Source organism: Chelon labrosus (assembly GCF_963514085.1).
Source record: "Chelon labrosus genome assembly, chromosome: 7".
Lineage (NCBI taxonomy): Eukaryota > Metazoa > Chordata > Actinopteri > Mugiliformes > Mugilidae > Chelon > Chelon labrosus.
The window spans coordinates 22,995,585-23,016,454 of NC_140343.1; the positions used below are offsets into that span (position 1 = coordinate 22,995,585).

The window sequence follows — 20,870 nt, forward strand, 5'->3', positions numbered from 1 at the left end:
GGGCATTAAATTGTATCACCATGACTTTACATTGTGATTCCAATGCTCGCAGGATTATTCCTGTTATTTAGTAGCACTGCATATTCAGAAACACTTAACTGGAATGCACTGGGTGCTGCCATAACTAGAGAATTAGCATGTTTGAATCAAACCATGGATTTCACCTGTTTGGGCATTTGTGAACACATGACTCGTACTGTGGTGTGTACCAAAACAACAGAGACCCTAGTGAGGAAATTGGCAAAGTCTGGTCCCAAACACACTGTAAAGATATATACCACTGTCTTCTACAAGTTTGAACTTAAGTCATTAGCACCCTTGTTCTGCCCAGTAGCCTGAAGACAGCATGTATTATTTGCAGAGTGAAGCAGTATAGTACATTCAAGATGTTCCTTTAAAGTTAATTTGCATGATATACTGTCTAGTAGAGTTGTCACGATACCAAAATGAGTAACCACGATACTATACCAGACAAAGTATCACGGTTCCGGGTATTATCGCGATACTGCAGCCTTTTTTATATTATTATTATTTTTATGAACTGCAATGTATTTGTACAAGTTATAAATACTTATTAATTACTTATAATGTTGAGCAAAATTAGTGGTGCCACTGACGACGACGCCGCGGCAGACTCGCCGCTCGGGCCCGGTGCTTCTGCCGTGGTGAGTGTGTTGTCTCGTGTTTGTGGCTGTAAGCCGTGCGCGCGTCTGGGCGAGACAGAACTTTAGCTTGTTGTTTGTTTCGAAGCGAATTTATATCGAAGCGGAGCTGTCTTAATGGAGTTCGTTCTTGCCAGCAGAAACACATGAACAGCCAATCAGCTAACAGACGGGCGATCCCAGCGTGCAGAAACAGCCTATCATATCCCCGGACGTCACCAGTAACAGGCAAACAGCCAATCATTCAGCAGCTGTGTAGTTCGGTTGCAGTAGTTGCCATGAGGGTTTTCATTTACAAGGGAGTAGCATGCAGTGAGAAGCCGGGAGGAGACTAGAGGCGGCCGCTATGTAGCGGAAACTGGCACCGGTAGTATAGTAATCCACGATAGTACCGTCGTGTAGAATTTCTAGTACAGTAGGAACCGTTACGATTTGGCACCGCGGTGTACCGTGGGTACCGTGCAACTCTACTGTCTAGATAATTACCATGGTTATCAGTGAATGTCTGCACTAGTCCAGAATACAGGACATTCTTCTTGTATTTACTTACTTGCTCCCACCTCAGACACATCTGACCAATTAGCTGAGAGAACACTCTCACATGTTTGTAGTGGTCACTTTCATTTGGATTTTTCCCTGTGTGAAATAAAACCAAACCTAGGGGAAGATTCTCTAGTTTACAAAGTCATCAGCTGATTTGAATGAGACAATCTGACATTCAAACTGTTGCAGCTGCATCAAGCAGTTTCACATCAGGAAAACATTTTTCCCTGCATCGCTATGCCCATCAATTATGTGCAGTTTAAACTGAGACTACCACGGTGACTGGGCACAGGGTTATCACAAGACTTTGCAGAGTAACTGTAGAAACAAGCAACCTAAAATTAGCTTCAAATGTCAAGAACTAAAATAACAAGTTCAAGGACAACACCACCTAGGACAAAGATAGCCAGAGAAATGGTTACTACACCAAGTAAACATTCAAACAGATAGAGCCATTGTAGCATTAGAGCCAGAGCTTATTACAGTTTCCAGTGGAGTACACATGTATAACAACAGAGGCTATGTAGCCTAGATTTGAATTGTCTTGTAAAGTTTAAAGTAATTTAACTGTGGAAACATTATCATGGGAGCTCCTGCCTCTTTCTTTGGGACCTAGAATAATGGACACCGAATATTATTCTTGTTAAATTGGCAATTAACAAAATCATCAAATTTTCATCTAAATCATCTAATATATCTTTCCATTTTTAATAGTATAAAAGCTGGACATCTTCTGCAGACAGGTCAAATGTGTGCTAATAAGCCTGGAATATATTTGTGTTGGAGTAAGCTCTTAAGTAAACCTGCACGCGGCTATTTCTTCACAGGTTGTCATGCGCACTAGTCTCACCTTAAGCTGCTTCTCTTTCTTTTTGCGGACCTCCTCCCACTCATTGACAATTCGACCCCACAGGATCCATGTGTCCTCCTCCAGGTGGGAGAGGTTGGAGGAGGCAGAAGAGCTGGACACCAAGGAGGAGCCACTGTTTCGCCGGGAGCCATTCATGGAGCGCAGTGACTTGCTGTCTGTTTCCAGCAGCCTGCAGTGAAGGTAAGAAGGGGGATATACTGTTAACATTTCATAAGCTGTGTACAGACACAGAATTTTAAATGTTTCTCTTCAATCACTCAACAAAATTTACTGAACGCTTTAATCTTTTCAAACGTGATGCTGTTTGAAATCACAAAACTGAATAGAATATTTTCTAGATTTTACTAGAGTAACTAGAGAGGCCATAATGTCAGGATTTCCCAAACCACTCTGACATGGCAAGATGTTTATTTTAGGTCAAAGTACGAACAATTCCCCTTTTGAAGTCCAAAAGAAAGCTGCATGTACTAATTAATGCATGGCCAGACATTATATTCTCAATTAATGTAAAATCTAAAAAGATTCATACAAATGACCAAAATAGCTTAGCACAATACTGATCAGAATGAAAGGATCTAAAACCCTTCCTTTCAGGAAGAAAGTTGGCATTCATTTTAATTCTACTGGCAGCAGCTACAGTACAAGCGGCACGAAAGAGCCAATCCAGTCAATGTCAGTAAAATATTTTGCAACTCATTATGTTAATCGGATTAAGTGTTTTGGTTCACGTTCAGCATGTGAAAAGCTGACAGTGTAAAGCCAGAGCTGTGTGTTTTTCAGCAAGTTAATCTTGCACTACATCACGTCGGTGACTCAGTTTGTCACCGACGTTACATAGCGTCCCGATCAAGGAGCAGTATGCGGCGAAAAGAAGCTGTGACTCCCAACCTGTGTGGCACCAAGGAGCTCATGACACACAAACAAAGGCTCAGACACCTGATCTCGGAAAAAGGCCGGGGCCTCTGCACTGGAGCCCATGACGTCACTGAGCGTGCTCCCAGAATGGCTAGGGTTACAGGCAAATTTGGGTGTTGTGGGAGGGGGTGAAATGGACGGCCCGAAAGAACAGCCAGCAAGAGAGCGTCTTCACTTGTATTTAGAAGTGAATAAGAAGTGCATCTTGTACCTAGATATTTGCAGGAACGGAAGCATTTCAATTAACCCGTCACGAATTGTAATACAAACTACAGCATCGGGCAGTGTTACACGTGAACCTTAACATATTTACAGGTCTGCTAATAATTCACCAACAGTCAAACATAGGCCAGAAGCTTCATAAACAAAACACATAAAAAAGCTCAAGAAAATTAGTTTGGATCAAGCAATATTTGGGTGATTAAAATAAAATTTTGATTTAAATCGGAGCTTGGACATGAAACAAAGCCAATTACAATTTACATTTTCTTTCAAGTGTCTCATGACTTCAATTTTTAGTTTATATAGCAGTAGAACTGGTCAGTAAATACTACCATCTTACCAAGATAAACTCATGATGTACTCCGCATGTCTCTGGTTTCTAGGAATTCTTAAATGCTGGCATGTCTGATTTCCAGATTGTAGCAGTCAATGCAGGAGTTCCTCATCTAAGTGACACTACTGAACAAATGCCCGTGCCTTTATCTGCTCTGTTGGGTACAAAGGCCTCACTACACACACACACTTGGTAAGCAACTGCAGGATGTGTCAGTTATCTGTAAAACACATGAATACCAAAGTCCTCCCTCCTGTTGTTGCACCTAAACACCTTGACGGCAAAATGATAACATTTGTGTGTTATGTGGGTGTCAGTAAAGACAAACAGTGACACTTAGGCCCTGTCCACACGCAAACGCAAAAACGCAAAAACGGAGGTTTTTTTCATCGTTTTGGCCGAGCGTCCACACGTATCCCGTAAACCCATAGCCCTAAAATGCACTTTTATGAAAACGGGTCCCAGGGTGGATAAATTTGAAAACGCACCTCTAGCGTTTCTGTGTAGACGCCTAAAACGAATACGATGACGTCATCGTATTCGCCCCCCCCAGCAGCCTTCCACCTCCCGCGAGACGTCTCATAACAACATCAACAACAATGGCGGACTACATGCTAGTTTACCTGCTGGAGAAGATATTGAGCCTATTAGGGCTACTAGGGCTAAATATCATGCTCCTGTGCCACCACGCTGAGCAAAAAAAAGGAGATTTGTAAACAGCGCTCAAGATTTGTGCGCATGCTCCGTCTCTTCTTCTCCGTTTTGGGTGAATTTCTGAAACTGAAACAGCGACACCTATAGGCCTGGAATATGAAGTAGCGTTTCAGGTCGAGCTAAAACGGATACGTGTGGACAGGATATTTCTTGAAACGATGACGTCAAAAACGGAGAAAAAAAAGATCGTTTTCCTTTTGGCATTTGCGTGTGGACAGGGCCTTAATCTGCCGTTCAGATGCAGGTGCACTTGGAGCTGCTTAAAGGACATAAGAAACAATATTTCAGCTTATGTATTAATTTAGGAAACGCATCACAACGAGTGTTTCAGGCCATTCTGGAGCAGTAACTGTTGTGGGCGTACCCATGAGTCAACGACTTCTGCATTCAACAGGGCTTTACTGTCTTCTTCACGGGAGTTAACTGTGACACAATCCCCAGTTCTGAACATCACGCTTGGTTTCTATGCTGACACAGAGGGTACTAGCCATGGGTGAGACTCGCAACAGAGAAAGAATTCACAGTTGGCGATGGGGGTGATATTGCGTCACCCTCTAATAGTACTTTAATCTGATGTGGACAATGAGCACCTCTGGGACAGCGCACTGAATCCTCCTCACTGATCCAATATACAGCAAACGTGTCTACAACTACACATGCTACGAAGAAGCTTTTTGGAGCTGACAGTTAGAGCTTTCTGTCCCATTTCCAACCAACTAAATGTTGAACAACCAGAATCCTTCAAAGTGCAAACTGTCACATTTTCCTCCATCTGTAGTTATCCCATTTATTTTCTGGTTAGCTAGTTTGCAAGTCATAACTTGTTCAACGTCACTCGTGTGTCTGTGTGTGCAGATCAGGAAGGGGGATGGTGGGGATTTGCACAAGGATCCTCTACACCAGTCAGAGTAGAGCAGATGTGTAGAGGAGAGCACAAATCCCCAATCACAACAGAACCTTCATGTTAAGATAAAGGCTTGAAACCTATAAATAAAATAGCAACATTTGAGTACACCATCTCTACGACTATGTGAAAGTTCATGCATTTGATGGCAATAGACTTGATTATAATTTATAATCACATCAACTAAACTGTTAATGAGTATCTCACTGTAACCAGCACAAACAGATCAGAAGCAGTTTTTACTTCCTGAGGAAGTTTAACTTGTTTGGGCAGGAAGCTGATGATAGCCTACAAGTCCTTTACATTTCTGAGCACTGCAATCTGTCTAGTGCTGACAAGAGCAACCTGCACAGAATAATTGAGTGCCCAGTCATAGGTCATCAACTGCATTAGGTACAGTCCAGGGCAAATGGGGTCAAAGTCTTGCAAAGGCCTATGTCAGCAAAGGTAGATGGTCATGCTGAGTGATGCTAATGTGTTAACTGTTCATTATAGGCCTCAACAGGGATATACTTTTATTGTGCTCAGTTTCTGATTTTCTGTAATAGATTTACTTTAATAACGATCTGAAAGAACCATTTTCATTCAGGAGCAAATGTATGAACAGGTTCCTTATATGCACCTTTGGAAATGGGAACATATATTCCCATTTCCAAAGGTTCTGACAGTCTGGCAGTCTGCCCACCGGTGAGACTACGTTCTTTAACCCCTGGAAACTATCTAATGACGATTTCTCTGACAGATATCACAATTACATTTTGATCTTAGCCATAAGTCAAGCTTCATTTTGGTATGCACTGTGTAATAGATATAAACCACGTGATGGAGCACTTTTCATCCATTAAACCATCAAACACATCTGCCTTGCATAAGTGTATTAAGTGTCAATTACTAAAAGAAATATTAACTCTAGGTCAGACTTATTGTATAACATTTTATCAAAACAGCCAATTTTCTGATTGCCTTGTTTCAAATTGCGATCATGATATGAATCCATGCGCTGTTGAGTTGACGGGCAAAGAGAGGCTTCAAAGACTGACTGCTCACCTGTTCTGTTCCTCGAGCTTAGCAAGCAGCTCCACATCATCGGGAGTGAGCTGCCCCGGTGAAGACGGTGAGAGGGCAGGCGAAGACAGAGACGTGGAGGATGAGGTAGCAGTGGTCTGCAGGGACGTGGGCGTGGCCACCTGGCTAGCCATCTGACTGACCGTGTGCGACACAGAGTTCTTCACCCATGAGAGAGTAGAACTCAGCTTACCAGCAACCTTGTCTGTCGCCACCTGCAGAAGACAGATAAGGAGAGCATATGACTGTCAGCACTGAAAAAGAAACCAGGTTATTCATTTATAATATGCAGTTGTAAAACCTCTCAAGGAGCAGCCTCAGACGACAATTTCTTAAAATCTTTCCCTGTCAATTATATGAAGCGTACCTTCGCAGTGAATACAATATTAAAGCATCTGGTTCCTTTTACAACATCAACACATGGCAGCATCCTCTCTTCAGTGCTACATTACCAGTTCTGTTAGAGCAGCACCAGCGGTCAGTATCATCTGGATCGATGCAGCTGCTTAGTTTACAAAGTCAGCATTGGCAAATTAATTTGTCTCTTTCTGATAGGAGGCGATCAATACTTTAAATCACTTGCCTGTATTTCAGTAAAAGTGCGTTGAGTAAGGACTGAATCATAGGAATTATTATTGGATATTCTGTAGATCTGTTCCATTTAAAAATAAGAAGCTCAATTTTCATCCATGTCGGGCCACACATTTCAATAAATGAAGTACCGTCTATTGTTTTCTTCCATATGTGATATTTCAGTTTGATTGAGGAAGAGATTATTATGCACAACATGCCAGAAAACTAGACACACTTCCTACCTGCTATTCCAAATCCAAACAAACTGGCCTTTAGCTGCTTTCCATGAGTAAATCCAGCATGTATCCATGAAAAGAACCGCTTCCAAAATATACATTAAATGCTGCTCTTTTAAAAAAAAAAGTAGTCCATGCTTCTGAACTTTCGACCAACTAAATGGCTTTATAGTCATATGCTGATCACACTCTCAGGAAGGGTCAAAGTGCTCGACGAAAGATAGGCTTTCCTTAGGCCTCCTGTTGGAATTAGATTAAATAAGGAAGTGTATCTGTGTGCTCAGCAGGAAGAAATTAACTTCATACTGTACCTGAGAAAAAAAACAGCAGTCTTGCCTTTGGTTCCAACCTAACAGGAAGTCCAGATATTACCACCAGGCAGGAAACCAATCATTCCATGCACTACACACAATGAAATGATGAGTCATTCAGATCTTAAAAGGACTAAAGGCATAAAGGAGGAGGAGAAAAGCAACAAAGAAGGAAAACGTTGAGGTAAATGTGAGGACAGGAATGAGCTATAATAAACTGAAATACATATGAGCTAAGGTGACATTACAGTTCACTTACTTTAAATACAGTATCATCATCACATCTTTAGGAAAAAATGTGTATTGTTGTTTTGGATAGTGACTGGAAGCAAACTCTGAACTCTCAAAAGGTAAAGCTAGAAAAACAAATCAGAGGATAGCTCTTGCATAGTAATTTTCTGTCAAGACCAACGTTTTTCCTGTCATTACACAGCAGAGCTTCAAGTTCAAAACATTTGAAATTGGCACAGTTTTGTGTTTTTGTCTACAACCATCCTCATCATTATCCATTTTTCCTTATACAATATTAACAGGAGTTTCGGGAGGCATGTCTGTTCTGGAGTGGAGAAAAACAGGAAGTTGGTACACCAACTTTACCATTTTCGTAACAACACCCAGGTCCTGACCTGTCACTGTGGGGTCCACGTTTACTGACCATCATCAGCAGTATGATGATAGATCCTCATTCTGTAGCACTACAGGGTGGCTGCATTAAATCAACATGTACAATGCCATCTAAACCACAGATTCAACTTTCACATTGCAGCAAAAACACGGTAAGAGCCAAAAAGGTCTACAGGATAAGATTTTAATGATTATCTTCATCGGTTTGATTCTAGTATGAGAATTTCAAAAGAGGGCAACACAGTTACGTTTGGCTGGGACGGATGACAGAGTGAAATGCAAACCACAGAGTGCTGTAACTGTATCACTATCACAATTAGGGCACATTTCCCCTCCCTGGTTTCAAAAAAACTTGGCTTACACATTAAGTAGAGACGATTAAAAGCTAATTAATCCACAACAGACACCGTGATATGAAAAAAAGGCTTATTTTTTTCTCCATATAACCCAGTACAGCTGTCTCACAGACACTTTGAGGTTTCATCTACTCAGACCTGCACATATTTCATTTACACTGAAATTGTTGTTAAGACAGATAAAAGAATAGCATGTGTATCTTTATCCTGCATAAAACAAGATCTACCAGAGGTGTGTGCATTGCAGACGTCTTTGTCACATTATAGTCTGTATATTGTTGCACCCTAACAGCCACCAAAGTGAGCCTTACACTGTACACTCATTCACCTGAACACCACTCTAAACAAAGCAACAAATTAAAAAATAACTCCAAAGAACGCGCTAATGGCTGAATGAATGTACTATATGTACTGTGTGAGAAGGGTGAGCTACGTCACTAACAAAAACTGCTTATCCTGACAAACTACACTCCTCAAAGTGTATCTTCCATGGATGTTGCTTTTCGCCCTACCCAAAGCTTTGTTCACCACTGAGTCAGGCTTGCATTGTGTTGTCCAAACACACCCCATTTGAAAGCAAAAGAACAGAATGTAAGAGCATGTGGTTTCTTCAAGGACTGACTTCCAATGTGGGATGCCATGCAGAACTAACTGGGGAACGAAAAGAGGAACATGTAAACTAAACATGAAGTTAGGCTTGCCTTATCTACATGTGCTCTTGTCTACATCTGAATAACCTTATTAATGGTAAACATCAATTTCCTATAGCAGAAAATTGTGAAAAAACAAATCCCCTGGGTACAACTGTGACTATTAAATGACCTGAGTAATACATTTAAGGAGCAATATTTGAGTAAACCTTAAATCTAGTCTACTCAATCCACGAGAAAGCCCTGCTCTGACAGATGTCCAGGTGGCCTTAGGAGACATTCCTTCGAGCACGCTGAGCCAACTGAAGCAAGGCCTCCCTGTAAATCCTGGATACAGAGATTGTTGCTGCTTTTGTTTGCCAAAGAACTCAAAGGGGCCAGGAGATGCAGTGTGCATAGCTAATGAAGCCCACAGCAAGGCATGAAGAAAGCCTCAGCAAAATAACTTCAAGGCGAGTGGGGAAGTGAGAAAGGCAAAAGGAAGAACTGAGAAGTAGTTTTTCTTCTAACTCAAAAAGCACAAGCAGCTTGCAGTGCTCTGAAACAGACCAGGCAAAAAAAAAAAAAAAGTGTCACAAACTCTTACGCCTAGGCAAATCTAAACTTCAAGTTTCAGTAGAGAATATTTTTCATATTCATCTCCTTTCTCCTTTTCTTTCATTGTTCAGGTCCCGAGTTTGGACATTAAATAAGAACAAACTTGTCTGGCCGTGCAAGAGAGACCATGGTAATCTTCTGGGGAAAAACCCAATGTCCATGGGCTTCATGAGGCTGTTAAAGCCCAGCAGAGGCATGACTTATAACAACACACTCTCACTTCACACACACACACACACACACACACACGGGGGAAGCACAGATTTTCCTACTGTACAAACAGCATATCAGTCATGTGAAGGTTATTCTTCAATGTGCGACAACAAAGGGAGCTACTAATGCAACGCTACATCGGGCCTCAAAAACTAGAATAGTAGCGTAGGACATTGCGGGAAAAACAGACATAAGGTTGTTTACAGGCAAATGATGGCAACACTTGAATTTCATCATTTGCTAGTTGTTTCTTTGGGAGAAACAGCTATAAAGTTTCTAAAACAATAAACAGTCCTCTTATTAGTCAGTGACTGGCACTCTTTAACAGAGTACTTCCAAATCCTAAACACAATCTTCTCATTGACTTATTTCATCATGTGCTACAACTAAAACTGATTATAAACTGATTTTATGTGTAACATGGTGACAGAAAAGTCTTCCACAACAGGCAATTTTCATTGGTAAATATGTTGATGTGTCACTGCGGGGAAATCACATCTGAAATGAATAACATTAAAGATGGCTGCAATTAATTGATATACTGCACATGTATGTGGGAATTGGTAATGCAATGATATGCTGCGTATGACTTTTTACTATTAGTACTAGGAGTGGGTGACAAGATCTCTGAGGAGGCAAACCACAGTCACGTGAATATAATAACCAAAAACAAAAGAAGTGGCTTTAATTTTTTATCACGGTTAGCTGACAAGCAACTAAATTCCTAATACTGTATCAAAATACTGTAATGACAGTAGGCAAACAAATGTCACAATACTTATATTCTGTTCCCAGTTATTTACAATGGTAAAGCATGTGGAGAGCACATAAAACAAACATGCCGATCTTCTGTTCATCTTAGTCACATAAGATTTATTGTAACTCCTTGATCTGTGCTCGTCCGCGTCTCTGTGTCTACACTGGAGCCAGGGGCCACGGTAAAGACTGCAAAGTGTCCTGTCCTAAAAGCAACAAGCACTGACATGTGTATCCTTGGACATGGCCGCCTCAAGCCTTCCCGATACAACTTAGTGACTTATAAAAAAAAGAGAAAAGTTTACAGAAGCACGACCACATAAGCCACACTCATTAGTGTCAGTGGAGCCACTAGTTACTGCAAGGAGACTGAATTCAGATAACAGAAAGTACCAAGAAGTGTAATGAAACTGAATATTTTAGTCAAATGATGAGTAAGATGTAGTTGGAAACATAAACGTTACTTGAGAGTTTGTAAAATTCCTTAACTATGTCTTGACATTTACAAGCTCAAAACACTGTTATACTTGACCAGTAGTAATGTAATGTATTCAAAACTGCAAACCTTCATATAACACTCATTTAAAGGGTCCAACTCAGTGGATTACATTTAATGGAGTGTTACTCCTTTACAGTCAGAGGTGATCTGTTTCTATTAAAAGACCAATTTTCCCTGTTTACTGGGTTAACATGTTGTGAGATGATGCATCAAGTCAAGGTAATCAAATTAACCAAAACCCTGTTCTCTTCCACCTCAACAGGGGCCTACAGTATGTATCAAACCGGTGCTTCCTCCTGCAATAACCATGTCTGTCAGTCGAGTACTTTCTGCAGCTTAAAGGTGTTAATCTTTGGTGCGTTTAATGTCCACTACCTTCTCTGGTCACAGCAATGCTGCAACTTCCATGTCTGAGTTAAAGATATCCTTGGCTTTAACACAGTCAGTGTCAACACCGCTGAGCAGATTAAAATACGTGGCTCAGACTTTCACATCATGCTCGCACCTATTGGAAACATTTTGGTTTACGGGCAATGAAACCGGTGAACCGATGCATTAGACGCAGAAGTCCCGTGTTCCTTTTATGGCTCGCTAGTGTTGTGAGCTGAAATGGAGATCTAGCATCAGATGTAACAGTATGAGCTCTAACGTCGACGAGTTGGACGAGACTACCGCAGGGTTAAACGTTAAATGAGTATGTCAATATGTCTGGTACATAACCCAGCAGAAATAAATAACACCTTCAGTTACATTGTGTTTTAGTTCCAGGCGATAGTCGGAGTCCTTTACGAACCAATTAGAAGTTCAACAGCTAGCGTTTAACCCAACACGAGCGACAAAACAGACATGCCGTGATACAAACTAATATTACTAACAACTGCGTGGGTGAGTTGTGTGTTGACAATCTCTACCAGTCAGATGTAATGTCACAACACATAGTGATAACAACTAGGAGTGTTTTTTATCAGTTGGGTTCGCTCCAGTAAGTAGACAGGGCCCGAAGAAAAAAAAAAAGCAACACGGTTTACCTTGAAGCGTTTTTAGCCAGCCGCAACAAACGTCGTCTGCTTCCCATGCACGAAACTATAGTCCTACTATTGTGAGAAAACGGGTGTTTTTCCAAGCGTTCCGCCAAGATAGTCTAGCTAGGTTTCCATAAGTAACCTACGCTAGCCAGAGTTAAGTTAGCTTGTTCCCATTGACTCTTCGGTCCTGCCCATGCAGCCGTATAATACGTGTACACAAATGTCTGCAGACAGACGGCGGCGGCCTACCAAATGTTTACATCGCACGGAGCATGCGCCAACTTGGAACGATACTGCCACCCAGTGGATGCGCAGCTGCACTTAAAAGACCAATTTTTTTTTCATTCATTCATCTTCTGTAACCACTTATCCTGTGGAGGGTCGCGGGGGGCCTGGAGCCTATCCCAGCTGTCATCGGGCGAGAGGCGGGGTACACCCTGGACAGGTCGCCAGTCTATCAATTTCTTTTCATTCATTCTAAAGAAGACAGACTCCATTTCCAAGCAAAGAAGACATGTATTGTTATGTTTTCTTATGTCTTCCAGACTTTGTGGACAGCCTGGCCTATGTTTGTCCTGTTACTGACATTTAATTGATTTACACTTAGTCGGCCAGTAGTGGCCTTTATAGCAGTTCAGACACAAATCTGAACATAAAAAGAAAGCGTTTTAGCCTTTTAGCCTTGGTAGTATTGCATATTATGGAATATATTGTTCTAAATATGACTAATTAATAGATGGTGAAAAGTTTATATTACATCAACTCGTTTGATAAGTATAATGTTTGTGGCAGAGATGTGCAATAATGCTGTAAACAGTGTTAAACATATAGATATAACAATTTCAGGGACACAATCCTTGTGTTTGATATCAACCTGTTTAGCTATACAAATATTTAAAGAATGAGAGTATTATGTTAAAGCTAAAAAGGACTATGAAAAGTTATTTTAAATCAAATTTAAATTCTTATTTAATACGGTTTATTCTACTCCAAAGCTGGGGCAGAATAAGGATATCAAGAAAATGAAGCATCTTACTCACAGCCAAATTACACTCATGTATTCCTTCCCTAAGTTTATCAACAGTTTAAAATTTAAGTTCAGCAAAGCTTTACAATGTACAACCTTCAAATCAAAGAAAATAGTCCTGTAGCATACACATATGTGCAGTACTTATCTAACCAGTATCAGGTCTGTAAAACATCTTACCTGAACTTCACTGATGTGAGAAAAAAATACTTCTGTTAGAGCAGACCGGAGGCTTGAACTCTTTGGTGTCTGGGCACTCTTTCAGTTAGGGCATGCTGTCTTCATTGTCAAGACTGAAACTATCAGAAATCAGTTTTGAAAAAAACAAAAACAAAACTTCCGCCAGAAAATAGATCTGTAATCCAAATAAAATACAAAACAGAAATGTATAGGTAATAATATCTATAATGTGCTATTAACTGCCTAAAAGTCTCTTAACTATTGCTTTGCACAGCTGGCTCTCACAGAATGAAATATGTCAATAGAAACTCGAAATAAAGTTGCCACATCACAGCAAAGTTGCTCTGATGAAAAACGCACTCCCTCGATTCACATACCAACCACACATAAAACCAACTTTTCAGGTTTTACATGAGAGCTGTGACGCATACCTTTTGTTGGCTGGTAAGACACTCCCCTTGTCATAGAAGTAGCTGAAGAGCAGATGACGTTGTAGGCTGCACTTGGCAACGCCATGGTGACTGCAGGACTCTGAATGTGATACACTGACAAAACAATCACATCTCCCCCTGTCAGAAATAAATTATCACAGCTATTTAGCTGTGAACACAATGCTAAACAGTGATGTTAATTTTTGAGTTTGTTCAAGAGGAGACAGTTGAGTTCCAAAAAGAATAGCTTCCTAAAATTAAAAACAGATGTGTCAAAATATTAGGCTACCATGAGAGTGTGAGTTTGCCTTTAATGAATAATTTAACTTTTATAATTTTATGACAGTCACCATTTGTCACATGAGTGAGCAAAGGCCATAATCATTGTGTATTGTTTTCAGTCACAGCTGCATGGTCACAGATAAATGCAACTTTAAAGGCTCTATTTCTGACACAGAAGTAATGTGACCTGATACATTATTTTGTGTTTGACCACATTTCTAAGCCCAATGTCACGCACAGGAAAGGTCTCTTTTTTCTTCTCTGACTTCAGAAGGTGGATTCCCATAATTGCAAAGACAAAAACACATGTTCCCACTTTCTCCGCATTTCTATCTATCTATCTATCTATCTATCTATCTATCTATCTATCTATCTATCTTGTTTTGCACGTGGAGTTCTGACACCGTTACAGCAGTAATGGACTACACACAACATTGTAATATTATATTTCAACAACATGGTCTCTGTCCAAAGACATTTCTCAGAAGAATTTGCTGAGCTTGCTGTAGACAAATCATTTTTATTTCAGCTTCAGTAGAATATAATTTTCACTGAAAATAAGTCACAGTTGGATTACTCTAGCTAATCAGGACATTGACTTTTAATTACATGTCTTTTTAAAATATTGTTTTTCAAAGCAGCGAACACCAAATACCATTCTGCACTTCCTGTCTGGCAGTGACGTCAGACGTAATGTTGATGGCTACTATTTTTAAACATTACATAAGTAGCTATCAACCTGATAGCACTGCTGGTTGGGGGGATCTGTGAACTGATCTTGCAAGGAGCGCAGAGGACCACACTGGAAAATACTAGTTCAGCATTAAAATCTCCTGTATTCCTAACACAATAAAGAAATGTTTTGTTGCTAACTGTCATTTGAAGAGTGTATCAACAACACAACTCCCTGAAATGAATTAACTTGTAAGTCAGTATAGATTGAACATGGGCACCAAGCTCAAACAGTATCTTCTTCTTCTTCTTCACGGGGCCTGTCTACTTACTGGGGGGGGGCTATCCCAGCTGTAATCGGGCGAGAGGCACCCTGGACAGGTCGGCACTCTGTCGCAGGGCTAGTTCAAACAGTAAAGGGAGAAATTTGACTTAACAACAGGCCTCATGCACATTTTCTTGATAGGGCAACAGCAGTAGTTAATACCAATAGCATTATTGATTGATTTTCTATATGTTTCCCATAATGCTATGACTAGCTGAGACTAGCCTTAAATATGGGGGGCATATGAATAAAATAACTTCCACTAACATAGAACTATCTAGTATGCGCCGCCAATGGGCGCTGTGTATTTTCTTTACACTGTGAATGTAAAAACAGAAGTCGCGATAGCACAAAGTTTAAAGTTTAAATTACATTATCCCGATCAAAGGAAATGTGAAGAATAAAAACTGTGGAAACTATGCTTAAGTGAGAACATTCAAAAATTGAATTCTATAATGTGAAACCATTTAAAATGGATTGTATTAACATTTTGCTATTGTAAGTATCATACGCCATATCACTTGACTTTATCTTTCCCCACTAAAGTGCCCCCTCCAAATTGCAAGTTCAATATGCCACTTTTAATTTATTACTGAGTGTATGCAATGCATTACACAGATTCCTTGTGACATGAAATGCCTTGTTGCTTTTCTGGTCATCAAATCAATTCAGGCCAGTAGTCAGAACTATCCACTTCCACCATGCTAGGTAATCCTTTAATTTATCCCATAGTGGGGGATAAATCGTGACCAGGATCATGATACAGCATCAGAACAGGCGGATATAGAGCCCTGTCAGGCAGGTGATCTGATATCCATGAGTTGGAAAAAAGAATAATTAATAAAGGTTAAGTTCACATTTTTGCTGCACGGTTATTTATAAGATAACAGCTGTGAATGCTGGTTGGAGAAACCCCCTGGAAAATTTGGCCCAGGGCCCCAATAGACTCTATAATCGTATCTGTATGTAGGGAATAAAGACCAGAATTCATGTATTTTCTACAGTATTTTTAAGGAGAAGTGTCAAACTGAGAGTCAAAACTAATATCATCATACTAACAAAAAGAGAAGAGCTTGACCTGAAAAGTGCATTGAATACATAAAATACCTTGACCAGATTTAAATCGCTTACCTGGTTAAAAGAAAAGACTGATATGTTGAGTGTGTTTGATAACAGGCCGCCCCAGCTCGATAGGGGGCAGACTGGTAAATCCACCGCAGCATGGCGTCCCTGCTTCTCATCCTGTGACACGGTATTTACTGAGCATGCGCACGAACATCTTCCTTTTTCCAGTGCAGCGGAGTCAAGCCACAGTCTTTGGCTCCGGGCTCCTTCATAAGGAGACAAAAAGACTGCAAAAATGGTTGGTAATTCGTCCACATATGTGCCTACATGCATACCTAAGACATACATTTAGTGCTCTGTGCTCTCAGATGTTTAAAAACATGCCGCTGGTGTTCAGATGAAGATAGATTCAGTCCTGCTAATGCCTACCCCGGTCTGCTTAAACGTGGCCTAACTGCTGGCTTCACTAAGTCAATACTTCCTGTTGTCTGATAACTGTTTTACTGTGACATTTTCACTAGTGTGTGACCAGCTAGTCTCTATGGTCATAACCACTTATTTTCCATTTTAACCATCTTAACTGTGGTCCGTTAGCTTCTCTTCAACCCTGCTTAGCAGTTGTGCTAACTCGCCTCGTTCATTTCCATTGGCTCAGCCTGCTAATGTTAGCCGAGTGTAACGTCACCCCCTGACACTGACAGTCCAACTACTAATGTCGTGTTAACATTTGTTGACTATTGTTTACCCGTTGCTGAGTCGGTGTATTCTTTCTTGCAGGGTTTTGTTAAAGTGGTAAAGAACAAGGCCTACTTTAAGAGGTACCAGGTCAAGTTCAGGAGGAGGAGAGGTAAAGCACCCCGTCACAAGCACTGACAATCATGTTTAGGTTATTGTATACTTCTACTTACTAATAATAAAAATTCTTGTGTTCTTTGTAGAGGGAAAAACTGACTACTTTGCTCGCAAGCGCCTGGTCATTCAAGATAAGAACAAGTACAACACACCCAAGTACCGGATGATTGTCCGTTTCTCTAACCGGGACATCGTCTGCCAGGTAAGCGTACGCTGACATTTTTCACCGCAAGGGACGGGGCTCGGTCTATGAGGAGCTTAGATGTTTGATATGACGGGGGTCGTAGTTGTATAAACTGAAACACTGATTTAGATGAGTCTATGATAAATGTGTGCGAGTGTCCTTGGCACAGTCACATATACACGTGGTCAAGTCCAGATGTGAAGTGTTTGTGTTTTAGATGCAGTATCAGTTGATGATGCAACATGACACCATTGTGAAGATGTCGATGTGAAGAGTGCTATGTACGTTCTGTAAGCCTGTTTGCCTGTGATTGTGTTGCAGATCGCCTATGCCAAGATTGAGGGTGACATGATTGTGTGTGCTGCCTACTCACACGAGCTGCCAAAATATGGGGTGTCCGTGGGCCTGACGAACTACGCAGCAGCCTACTGCACTGGTCTGCTGGTCGCCCGCCGAGTATGTAGAAATTCTAACTCATGCCTATACATCAATCCCAAATTGAGTAACTACACAGACTGTATTGGTACAGATTTGAGGAACCTAGTCCACAGATGTCCAGCTTAAACTTTAACGAATACTGTCATTTTCTGTCCTCAGCTTCTCAACAAGTTCGGTCTGGATAAGGTGTACGAAGGCCAGGTGGAGGTGACAGGCGATGAGTTCAACGTGGAGAGCATTGACGGTCAGCCAGGCGCTTTCACCTGCTACCTGGACGCTGGGCTTGCTAGAACCACCACAGGCAACAAGGTGTTTGGTGCCCTGAAGGGGGCTGTGGATGGAGGCCTGTCCATCCCACACAGGTAACCTGTCCCACATTCAGGTCATAAGCATGCCTGGATGTTGTCAAGTGCTGCTGTTGACAATTCTATGTGAGAATTGATATATGTTAGAGTAGCATCAAGTAATGAAAAGACGGCAGGAAGCGAAACCGAACTAAATATGCAAATGCAACCGTTAAACATACTCGCACAGTAGTTAGAAACGGTTATCTTTGTTTGTTTTTCTGTTGAAGTTGAACCCTAGGCCTTTATCATTGAAAGCCTGTTGACAAGTCTGTGTACAAATAGCTCAAGGAAAAAGCTATATGTATGATGGCTGCATGCCATGTAGGGTTTTTTTCCTTGGTGAAGATGTTATTTAGCCAGGAAGCCAGACCATTTTCCCAGAAAGTTGGTCCATAATTGATTATGCTCTTGCAAATATCTTATGTTAAGATATTAACATAATTGACAATTAAGTCGTTCAGGCAGTCTTTGCCAGTCTCAGGCAGGCGATGGACAGCAGAGTAACAGTGATATAGTCATACCAAGCGATTCCCTGATATGATATACCGAGAGCAAGGAGTTCAATGCTGAGGTTTCACCGCAAGCACATCTTGGGCATCAACGTGTCGTGAGTACATGAGCTACGTGATGACAGCAGAGTAATAGTGATGTAGTCATACACATCATCTGAGTGCCGTGGAGTTGAATTTAACAACAAAATGGCTCTTGTTGTAGGGATATCCAGTTGTGTGCAGAGTTTTTAGTTGTACCAGCCCACTCTTGGGGTTAACTGGGTCACGTGGTGGAACATACGACCTTGTCATGCAGACTTTTCTTTCAATAAGCTTGTAATTTGGATGGTGCTTGTACAGAAATACCACTGTGACGATATGGAGTGCATGTGTGGGTGAAACTGCTGTATGCCGGTTCATCTTCTGTCCAGGTGGTTTCATTTATTTCTAAGCATGTTTTGAAGCCGTTTTGTTTAATTCTGACCTGTAATTAGTTTCAGGAGCAGACTTTTTGCACAAATTAAAAAAAATATATACTAAAATCACAACTGATCAGCAGTTCCACCTCTTCTAGACGGAATAACTGCCATCTGGCTGTCTACACGTTGACTCGCTAGTCAGTTTTTCAGCATTAAGGGGCGCTGTGAATTCTGGGTTATTTAGCCATTACAGCTGACAGATGAGTCTTCTATTGACAATTGGAGGACGCATTCTAAAAACATCTGTTACGTCCCGTTCTAGGGACATCTCAAAGCAAGCACATTTGTCAATTTGCCCAGCTTTGCAGACACTGACGTGGCACGCACTGCACTGCACATCTGTACTTTAATACATTTTGCATTTTATATTATGTACCTGTCAAGGTATGTTAACATGGTCTAAGCCAGTTTCAAGGTTGAAAGACCCTCTGTCGTCATGCTATTGAGTCATTTAAATATGCCAAGAACAGTTTTGGGCAGAATAGATGATGACTGCAAATTAGTACCAGTGCAAAGTGCTGGATGTAGGAGTGAATGGGCTGATGTGAAAATGAAAGTGTTAAGTTATCAATTAACTCTTTTGTTTTTCCTCCAGCACCAAGCGATTCCCTGGATATGATGCCGAGAGCAAGGAGTTCAATGCTGAGGTTCACCGCAAGCACATCTTGGGCATCAACGTGTCTGAGTACATGAGCTACCTGATGGAGGAGGATGAGGATGCTTACAAGAAGCAGTTCTCCCGCTTCATCAAGAATGGAGTCACCCCTGATTCGGTAAGTCCTGTTTGTGCATTACTAAATTGCCTTTCCATTTAGAACTCCACAGTGCTTATAAAGTATCTTGATGGTTTTGAGGCCAAACCTCAAGTGAACTTGGTCTCCCAGTAATGGTGCAGTTATTGCATTCTTTCAAAATACAAGCCTAATATTAGTGGACTATAAAGTGCCCTCAGCATTTAAAAACTTGTACAAGCCAGACACTTGACTTTGTTTGTATTAACAAACTTGTACATCATAATCCCAGTGATGATGTTGTTCTTTTACAATTTTAGATAATGGTTTGAGATGCACTTCTGATGGCTTCTCAGCCGCTTTCATGTCAATTCTTCGACCCTGTGGATTAAATAATTTACAAAACCAGTCGAGAATCGTCAATCTGTGCCTTTGTGTCAATGCTGAACATTTGCCTGAACAGCCTGACACTCTGCATGTTGTCTGTTGGTAAATTCCTGGACAACAAGCTATAGCAGGGCGAGAGTCAATTGGGCAGAAGATTTAAATGCTAGCTTCAAGATTTGCCTTTAACGGTCAATCTGCATTTTTAGAACTGTAAATGACTGCATCTTAGTCCGTGTATAATTTAGTGAGGAAGAAAATTACTTTATGCTGTAAACGGTGAAAACGAAATGTGGTGAAGCTGGATGAAGTCTTATTTTTTCCAGACACTTATTTTGATGCTGAAAATATGTACAAAAGAACACATCTAATGTTAGTGGCGAGTCAGTTTTAAAGAATATATTGTAGGAGCTGGAGTTGAACCTGAAATAATTTGGACAGGAGACTGAGCAGTTGTCTTTCTTTCAGATTGAAGGAATGTACAAAAAGGCTCATGCTACCATCCGCGAGAACCCAGTCCATGAAAAGAAGCCTCCCAAAGAGATCAAGAAGAAGAGGTGAGGAATGCCACTTTTTGTTCCAATTCTTTCTGATTTTGGTCTAAGCTCTCGTCTATTAAGAGAATATAGTGACTCATCAGTGTGTTTAATTCTTTTTTTTTTTCTCTCAAAACTTGGCGGTTAAAACTGAAAATGCTAATTGTGCTGTTCTTGTTACAAAGGTGGAACCGTGCCAAGCTGTCTCTGGCCCAGAGGAAAGACCGTGTCGCCCAGAAGAAGGCCAGCTTCCTCCGGGCTCAGGAACAGGAGGCTGCAGATTGAGGTGTTGGTCTGCTCCTTTCCTAATGCAGAAATTTGTTCTAATAAATCGTATGGAAAACATTCATTACTCTTGTGTACTTTTTCACGTCAT

The 20,870-nt window shown here is 40.9% G+C and overlaps 2 protein-coding genes across 9 annotated transcripts in view; one reads left to right on the forward strand and one right to left on the reverse strand.

The window, feature by feature from the left end:
• Nucleotides 1–13,931, reverse strand: part of evi5b (ecotropic viral integration site 5b) — a 36,570-nt gene extending 22,639 nt beyond the window's left edge. The window contains exons 1-4 of one of the 8 annotated variants that reach the window (XM_084548446.1): nt 13,278–13,931; nt 7,351–7,388; nt 6,213–6,445; nt 2,056–2,245 (exon numbers count right to left, since the gene is read on the reverse strand). In XM_084548446.1, the coding sequence (XP_084404572.1) occupies nt 2,056–2,245; nt 6,213–6,364 (342 nt within the window). In that variant the 5' untranslated portion in view covers nt 6,365–6,445; nt 7,351–7,388; nt 13,278–13,931. Of the gene's footprint in view, nt 1–2,055; nt 2,246–6,212; nt 7,280–7,350; nt 9,672–11,420; nt 12,014–12,073; nt 12,586–13,277 lie in introns of those variants that run through there. The other 7 variants (XM_084548442.1, XM_084548441.1, XM_084548444.1 and 4 more) reach the window with 7 other exon arrangements.
• Nucleotides 13,932–16,271: 2,340 nt separating this feature from the next.
• On the forward strand, nt 16,272–20,839 carry rpl5b (ribosomal protein L5b). Its single transcript, XM_084547943.1, has 8 exons — nt 16,272–16,350; nt 16,830–16,899; nt 16,991–17,106; nt 17,410–17,544; nt 17,686–17,888; nt 19,439–19,616; nt 20,427–20,515; nt 20,680–20,839. Exons 1-8 carry the CDS (start codon nt 16,348–16,350, stop codon nt 20,777–20,779), a joined length of 894 nt encoding a protein of 297 aa, XP_084404069.1. The 5' UTR covers nt 16,272–16,347; the 3' UTR covers nt 20,780–20,839.
• The last annotated feature ends 31 nt before the right edge of the window (nt 20,840–20,870 follow it).

Coding starts and splice junctions, on each gene's coding strand:
- rpl5b (XM_084547943.1), top strand. Junction 17,545..17,685: donor GTCTGCTGGTCGCCCGCCGA/GTATGTAGAAAT, acceptor TTCTGTCCTCAG/CTTCTCAACAAGTTCGGTCT. Junction 17,889..19,438: donor GGCCTGTCCATCCCACACAG/GTAACCTGTCCC, acceptor TTTTTCCTCCAG/CACCAAGCGATTCCCTGGAT.